Source organism: Zingiber officinale, chromosome 8B, assembly GCF_018446385.1.
Source record: "Zingiber officinale cultivar Zhangliang chromosome 8B, Zo_v1.1, whole genome shotgun sequence".
Classification (NCBI taxonomy): domain Eukaryota; kingdom Viridiplantae; phylum Streptophyta; class Magnoliopsida; order Zingiberales; family Zingiberaceae; genus Zingiber; species Zingiber officinale.
Window position 1 is genome coordinate 43,696,736 of NC_056001.1, and position 8,906 is coordinate 43,705,641.

The 8,906-nt window shown below is 41.7% G+C and overlaps 1 protein-coding gene across 1 annotated transcript; it reads left to right on the forward strand.

Annotated features, from left to right (window-relative positions):
* The first annotated feature begins 3,162 nt into the window (after positions 1-3,162).
* LOC122013738 (tryptophan N-monooxygenase CYP79A68-like) lies at positions 3,163-6,228 on the forward strand. Its single transcript, XM_042569966.1, has 2 exons — positions 3,163-4,122; positions 5,599-6,228. Exons 1-2 carry the CDS (start codon positions 3,163-3,165, stop codon positions 6,226-6,228), a joined length of 1,590 nt encoding a protein of 529 aa, XP_042425900.1.
* The last annotated feature ends 2,678 nt before the right edge of the window (positions 6,229-8,906 follow it).

Sequence of the window (8,906 nt, forward strand, 5' to 3'; positions counted from 1 at the left end):
GCTATGAAGTCTACTTGCTCTTTCTTTGTCTATGAATACTCTTCTTTTTCAGCTTCTTGTTTATCTTTAGAGACTAAAAAACTATATTTTTTAATTAAAAGAATCTCAAAATTCATTTTAAAAAATACCTTTATCTGGAATTTCTATTGCACGAAGTCTCCTTCAAACTTCGGTAAGTAGATGCTCGGTCCGACCATTGTCTCGGTACTTTAGCCGGCAGTTAGTCCTTCTAAAACGTTTTGGCTATGATACCAATTGTTGGTGCAGCTAGGCTGGCAAGAGGGGTGAATTGCTTGTAAAATAAAATTAAACTTTTCCTAATTTTTTAACTCAGATTAGTAGCAAAATTATAATAAAGAAATTGAACAACTAAAAATAAAAGAGGTTAAAAAGTTACTTAGTTACAATCTAGGTGGTTGTTAATCCAAGGTTTTAGAAAACACTAAAAAAACTCCTTCTTTGAAAGTGAAGAAGCCTGTTACACTCGTTGGATGTTCAGAAAATTGCTAGAAAATGAAACAAGAGTTGTTGAATGTTTCTTAGTTCTAGGGGTCTTTTTATAGCCTCTAGAAAACTTTATTCGTAGCTTAAAGGTGTTTTCAGGATGGTCCAAGGCGCCGTCCATTAGATAAGTTTTATTCGTTGAGGATAAAGCTCTATCTGCGGCTAACGGCTACTAGAAGGCGCCTTCTATAGGTAGAAGGCACCTTCACACTATTCATTGAAGGCACCTTCCAAGCTATGGAAGGCGCCTTCCATATAGTAAAAGGTAAATCAGCTCCCATACGCTGATCTCTTCTTGTGTGGGTGATGCTCCAACAATCCTGAGTTGAGCTCACCCCAAACCAACTCTGACCTTCTCCTCGAGCAGGCTTTCTCCCCGGTTTCTCATCCCTCGAATGTCGCGCACGTCCTTCTCGTCCACTGATGTACTCTTCCACCGCATCTCATCCTTCAAATGCACTAAGCCCATCAGCTCCTTTCCTATGTCATCATTCTCGCTAGCTGTATCTCCCGCTCGACTTCTTGTGTTCCTAAGCTCCTACACACTTAGACACAAGGATTAAACATATATAGGACATAACTTAACTTAGTTGACCATATCAAAACTACGACGGGGTACTTACAACACAAATAATACAAGTGTCTAGTCAGTCGGACCTACAACCTCTTTCGACTGGACTTAAATGAGAGACTTGCGATATGGCAAGATAGGGCCCCTGAGTCAAGTCAAAGTATAGGAGGCCGGCTAACATGGCAAGCAAAGTCAATGAGGGGTCAACATTGGGGGCTAGAGCATTCGATCGTCTTAGCGGAGCGGTTATCCGATCAGACCCTTAACCCAATCAAACCCCATTTCTATCAATATTAATGAAACCCTGAGCTGAGTAAGTATCATTTATAGCCAAGACCTTTTTGTCACTCAGGATGATATGGTTAACTATTTTGGTCGAGTGTTCTAGCCTATCAGACCTATTGTCTGATCGAACAAACTGGACACTTGGTCTGACAGGACTCCCCAGTCAAGTAGAGAGTCCGAGTGAGAGCCAAGTCCCTAATAGCATTCCTTTAACCCGATTTGGTCGTTCCTATGAGCAACAGCTGATCAGACTACAAAAAAGACTCAATCATTCCTGCTAACAGCTCCCCCGAGTGGGTGAGCATACCGTTCTCCCAAGAAATATTAGAAGATAAATTGTCGAGTCATTTTCGATCCCCTATTGATCAGATAATATGGAGGAGCAATTGATCCGAAAGACCATCTGCTCAAATTTAAAAAATGCAACTATTATCTATCAATATATGGACAGAGTCAAATACCCAGTGTTCCTCACTACCCTCTTTGGCTCGGCACAGAGATGATTCAACTAGCTCCCGACCGAGTCCATTTGTTGCTTCAAGGATTTCTGTAAGGCATTCCTCCATTATTTTGCCAGCAGTCGCCGCTATCATAAGACGACACTAAGCTTGTTTTCCCTTAAGCAAGGACCCAAGGAAACGCTAAGGGCCTACATCAAAAAGTTCAATCAAGTGGTCATGGGCATTCCCTCGGCCACCCTGGAGATCTTAGTGAGCGTCTTCTCCTAAGGGCTCACGAATAGTGATTTCTTCCAACACCTCATTAAGAAGCCACCAAGGGACTTCGATCATCTCCTCGAATGGTCAACCAAATACATAAATGTTGAAGAAGCTCAATCCGTTTGAAAAAAAAAGAAGTATCAGCGCCTGCTTCTGTTGCCACCTCGAGCATCGAGTTCCTCCCCCTACTCTGCCGTCTAATGGTCCCCGATTGGGGCACCCGTCACATCACCACGTGCAGTAAGGGCCCCTCATCCCAATGACCTAATATTCCTTTTTGACATTTTGTACCATAGAGGACGGAGAATTTTCTATATGCAAGCTGTATACTAGAAGCATCCACCCTGTAAAACGTAGAGATTACAGGCCAATTTCGAGAAAGGTATCAGAGCACCTTTATTGTCATTCCTTTTTTGGAAGTGCATCAAAATTTAGGCACAAAGGAACACTAATATTATAAAAGGAGGTCTCCATCTATATGCACAGGTATGTGAGGCTAAGCAACTTTAGGCACTCACATCCATTGTTCACATATTTTGCTACTATTCATTGCTCTCTACTTAATCGGTCACTTACTTGAGTGTGTCAGAGACTCCTCTCTGGCTCAGTTGCTGATGTTGTCTTTGACATGTAGGATCACTTTGATTTAATTTCTTGCTGACTCAAAATCTTCACACGGTCAATATCAGAGCTGACTACCCAAGGAGAGCTGACTACCCAGGGCGCCATATTTCCCACTTTCAGATAAAATCAAGGATCATAAAATAAACTTATATATATAGAACTCTAACTATTAGAGAGGTCTTTTCTATTGTACTATAGTTCGAGGGCAATAATGTCTAACCTTAGTTTAGATAGTTTGCAGTGTGTGTTTATTAGTGTTAGAGATATTATTCGAATAAAAATAAATGAACATGGTTCTGAAATAGGAAGAAGATGCGATAATTTTGTAAAATAAAATTAAGAAATCCATTTCAAATGTTAAATGCATGATAAATGAGAATATTATGAGTATATATATATTCCAATGTTGCATTCCATCACCGATTGTGATTAGCCTTTACAATACCAACTTTGTCAACAATGTTTATCAGCTTGACCTTTTTTATCAGGCCTCAGCCACATGGCACCGCCACCGCCACCGGACTCCTTGGCGCTGCCGTTGCCCTCCTCTTGGCAGCCTGCCTCTTCTCGATTCTCCGGAAACGAGACAAACGGCTTCCCCCAGGCCCGACCCCGTGGCCCCTCGTGGGCAGCCTCATCCCGTTGCTTCGGCACCGGCCTCACTTCCGGTGGGTCATGGCCGCGGCGGACGGCAAGGACATCACTTGTATACGCCTAGGGAGCGCCCACGTCGTCGTCGTCAACTCGCCGGAGCTGGCGTGCGAGTTTCTCAAGAGGCACGACGCCAACTTCGCATCGCGGCCGCTCACCGTGGCCACCAAGCACTCCAGCCGCAACTTCCTCTCGGTGATCTTCAGCCCGCTGGGTCCACAGTGGAAGAAGATGCGGCGCGTGATCGAGTCCGAGGTGCTGAGCAGCGCGAGGCTGCGCTGGTTGGCAGCGGCGCGGGCTGAGGAGGCTGACCACCTCACTCGGTACCTGCGCAACCTGTGCTTGGCCGGAGGTGGCGGCGTCGTCGATATTCGGCTGGCAATGAGGTACTACGGGGGGAATGTGATCCGGCGGATGATGTTTGGGGTGAGGCACTTCGGGGCCGGCGGCCCGTACCAAGGCCCCGGAGAGGAGGAGGTGGAGCACGTGGAGGCGGCGTTCTCGATGCTGTCGGTGCTCTACGCCTTTTGCCCGTCGGACTTCATGCCATGGCTGAGATGCCTGGATTTGGAAGGCCATGAGAGGATAGCCGAGCAGGCGGTGAGCACCGTCTGCAAGTACCATGATCCGATCATCGATGAAAGGATCGAGAAGTGGAGGAGCGGAGAAAAGAAGGAGGTGGAAGACCTTCTCGACGTCATGATCTCCCTCACCAACGACTCCGGCAAGCCGATTCTCAGCACTGAGGAAATTAAAGCTCAATGCGCGGTAAGGATGAACGATATATTATTATTATTATTATTATTATTATTATTATTATTATTATTATGGATAATATATTATTTTAAAGGAAATTAAATTTGAATTATTTTATAGCAAAAAAACCATTATTAGGGAAAAATAAGGAATTTTTATACTTATGGTGATCCTCTTACGTCATCATACATTATTAGATTCCAATTTTTACTATATCCTTATATATATCTAAATAAAATTTACCATATTTAATCATTTCTAATCAAATTTTTTTATCCTCCTTTATTGATGTATATGTTTGTCATATGGCTGGAAAAAATATCGAAATACCAAAAAATCGTATCGAAAAAATACCTTATATATCGAAATTTTCGATATACCGAAAAATTCGGTACGGTATCATACCGTACCGAATTTGTCGGTAACGGTAACAGTAACGATTTAAAATATTTCGGTATACCGAAATACCGAGTAACTATAGATTAAATGATTAATTTAGATTCCCCTAAAGCCTAAACCAAACCCTAAACGACTCCAAACCATGTTCTCTCCTTGCGTCGTCGGCGCACACGTCACGACTCGCGATTCTTTCCTTCCACAGTCGACCACCACACGTAGTCGCCGGAGAAGATGCACAACAACTTAGAAACTTCTTCTCCAACCCTAATATTTTTTTCCCTTCATTGAATATAAACAAATCTAATCACCGAGCTCTGTTCTGAGAGCTATGCTTGCGCAAGTTCTTGTCCGATTTTTCGGTGAGTTTTAGCTTTTATTTCTTTGGTGGATTTATGGTATTTTTAGTAGGGATTGAAGCCTATATGCTTCCCCTATTTTTCCAGCTAGCATTTAGTTATTTTTGGCAAGATTTCGACGAGTCTCTGGTGAGCCACCACCCTGGGACAACCACCTACTGGTTTAATCTTCAATCTTACATATTTGGGTCTGAAATCCCAACTCTTGTTCTTATATGATCACTGCCTTCATTACAATATAATTATTTTTTATATATTATATGTAATATATATATAACTTCAGCATGACGGTATTTTATCGATACCGTACCGACATTTCGGTATACCGAAATGTCGGTACGGTATCGGTATCATTTCTTAAAATACCGATTTTTTCGATACGGTATACGGTATTCGATTTTGGGTACGGTATATCGTACCAACCCAAGCCTAGTTTGTCATACTTCCCTAATTAGAATATTCTATCTTTTTGAAATCTTTCTCAATAGATATAATTATGACTTTTTTTTAATTTTATTTTTATCCTGTCTAACTTCCGTATAGGTTCCTGTATCCACGTTAACACTCTCATTTACTCCCATATTCTATTTATGTGTATACTTCATATTGAACTAAGAATCAACTATAATATAATATAATATAATATAATATAATATAATATAGTATATGTAACGATAATTTTCTAAAATTAATTATGAACATTTATTCTTATCAAAGACATTATTTTTTGCAGGAGTTTATATATGCTGTCGTGGACAATCCCTCAAACACAGCAGAGTGGTTGTTGGCACACTTGCTAGAACAACCTGACATCATGCGAAAAGCTGTTGAGGAGTTGGATCGGGTTGTCGGCAAGGAGCGGTTAGTAGTCGAATCTGACTTTGCTCGACTCCCCTATGTGAAGGCATGCGCTCGCGAGGCCCTTCGTCTCCACCCGATCGCACCATTCAACCTCCCACACGTAGCCATCGATGACGCGGTCGTTTCCAACTACTTCATCCCCAAGGGGAGCATGGTGTTGTTGGGTCGAGCTGTACTCGAACGAAATCCCAAGGTTTGGGATGATCCGACCCAGTTCAATCCGAGTCGACACTTTATGGATGGACACCAAGAGGTAGAGTTAGCAGAGCCAGGTCTCCGAATGATATCGTTTACCACCGGGCGTCGACAATGCATGGGAGCTCAGCTTGGCACGGCAATGACCTACATGTTGGTTGGAAGGGTGCTTCAAGCATTCGAATGGAGTTTACCTATTGATGAGGCTAGCATCGACCTCTCGGAGGAAAGGATGAGCCTCTTCAAAGCCAATCCTCTAATGGCTTGTGCAAAGATTCGATTGCCAGATTTGTTGGAGAATCTATGAGCAAAAGAAAGTAAACTGAAGGATAAAAGAAACTTATGATCCATGAACTCAAATTTGCTATCTCATATTTTACAATTTGTTCAAGAACTATCTTATCAAATTATTTAATTCCATCTAAAATATTTAGATTCAAATCTTTTGGAAACCATCATTGAGTTCTTACAAAATTTGATTTTAAATATGGTTTCTGCCAAAATTTTAACATACAATGCGAGACCTGGTATCCATTACCCGCAAGGTGTTAATTTCTTGTTGCTAGCACCACGAGGATTTTCATCTGTCCAGTCGTCCCATGCTCTTGCCTTTTTTATCTCTGTATCATCGTCCTCATCTGTAGTGCGGTGATATCCTTGTGCCATGATTAGTTTGCTTCTTCCGCGATCCTCACATTCCTTTCCTACCATTTCTTCAAAATATCGAAATATCGAAATACCGAAAAATCGTATCGAAAAAATATCGTATATACCGAAATTTTCGGTATACCGAAAAATTCGATACGGTATCATATCGTACCGAATTTGTCGGTAATGGTAACGGTAACGATTTAAAATATTTCGGTATACCGAAATACCGAGTAACTATAAATTAAATGATTAATTTAGATTCCCCTAAAGCCAAAACCAAACCCTAAACGGCCCCAAACCATGTTCTCTCCTTGCGTCGTCGGCGCACACATCGCGACTCGCGATTCTTTCCTTCCACAGTCGACCACCGCACGTAGTCGCCGGAGAAGATGCACAACAACTTAGAAACTTCTTCTCCAACCCTAATATTTTTTTCCCTTCATTGAATCTAAAGAAATCTAATAACCGAGCTCTATTCTGAGAGCTATGCTTGCGCAAGTTCTTGTCCGATTTTCTGGTGAGTTTTACCTTTTATTTCTTTGGTGGATTTATGGTATTTTTAGTAGGGATTGAAGCCTATATGCTTCCCCTATTTTTCCAGCTAGCATTTAGTTATTTTTGGCAAGATTTCGACGAGTCTCTGGTGAGCCACCACCCTGGGACCACCACCTACTGGTTTAATCTTCAATCTTACATATTTGGGTCTGAAATCCCAACTCTTGTTCTTATATGATCACTGCCCTTCATTACAAGATAATTATTTTTTATATATTATATGTAATATAATATAACTTCAGCATGACGGTATTTTATCGATACCGTACCGACATTTCGGTATACCGAAATTTTGGTACGGTATCGATATCATTTCTTAGAATACCGATTTTTTTGGTACGGTATACGATATTCGATTTTGGGTTCGGTATACCGTACCGACCCAGGCCTAATTTGTCATACTTCCCTGATACGGTTGGTAATGGGGGGCCCCCAGAAGGAAAGGGGAGAAGGGTCAAGGTCATATGGTGGTCAAAAGTCAAGAGGATGTGGCAGTCAATAGTCAAGGCGACTTGGCGGTCAAATAGTCAAGCTGACGAGGCAGTCAGAGTTTAGCATAGGGGATAGCCAGAGGCCTGTCAGGCTTGTTGATCGAAGGGGCAAAGCAGTAGGAGAACGAAGGGAGACGACAGGCGATGTACAAATCACGGGTCGGGATCGGCAGAACTGATCAGAAATGGCCCGATCTACAGACCTGCAATTCAAAGAACTGGAAGTACCAGTCACGGGTCGGAATCGACAGAACTGATCAGAAACAGCTCGATCTATAGGCCTGCGGTGGAGGGCTGATAACCATGATTTTACTGCATTATTTTGATTCATTTATGCATGGTTTTGATGTTGGTTTCATAGTTTAAATCATGGTTACATTACATTTTTGTGCATTGCATAGATTTTGAACTTAATTACAAATTATATTATTTTTGGTGTTATTTGATGCTAATATTTGATTCTTATTTTGTAGGCATCAAAGGATCTTAGATTTGGATCTATTTGGACCGGAATTGGGCTCGAATCGGAGTTCAGAAGACAAGATTAAGCTTTGGGTCGATTTGGGCCGTTTATCAAGAATCGGACAGATCTGGACCATCCGTTGAAGATCTGGCCGATCCAACCTAATGGGGAGCAGATCTGAGCCATTTATGAAGATCCAGAAGTTTTGATCCAGATCTGAGTTCATCTAGCCATTGATCAAGCCGAATTAATCTGGGCCGTTCAATGAAGACTGGGCCGATCTGGGCCATCCAGTGATGATCTGATCTATCCGACCTACGGGAGGGTAGATCCAGACCCTAGATCAACATCAGTACCTTCGGATCAGATTTTGGATGAATTTTCACCGTTGATTTAGCTCCAAATTGATCCCAGCCGTCGGTTCAGATCTGGAACAGATTCAAAACATAGAAGCTACAGTGTTTTCCAGTGTCGATCCCCTGCGCTGTTCTTCGTCCCCCGGCAACAGCGCCAAAATTTGATAAGCCTAAAATCTATATTAAATGTCACAAATAGGCTTATCAAATTAACAATTTAATATTTCACTGAACCCCTTAATTAAACAATAATGTTGTAGTAACGAGCCCAGGATCGATCCGAGGAACCAACAGTATGATGTAATTTAGGATTGCATTTTTATTCCTATTTTTGGGGTTTTCGATATAAAAATAGAATTGGGGGGAATTAAACTTGAATTTAAATCTAACAAATGAAAAGTACAGCGGTAAAGAAATTAATCTATAGCATAACTAAAACCTAACTATGTGCCAATGAACAAATCATTAC

Excerpts from the sequence above, each read along its gene's own strand:
- LOC122013738 (XM_042569966.1), top strand. The coding sequence starts at position 3,163 with ATGTTTATCAGCTTGACCTTTTTTATCAGGCCTCAGCCACATGGCACC. Across the intron at positions 4,123-5,598 it reads AAATTAAAGCTCAATGCGCG|GAGTTTATATATGCTGTCGT; the intron begins GTAAGGATGAAC and ends TATTTTTTGCAG.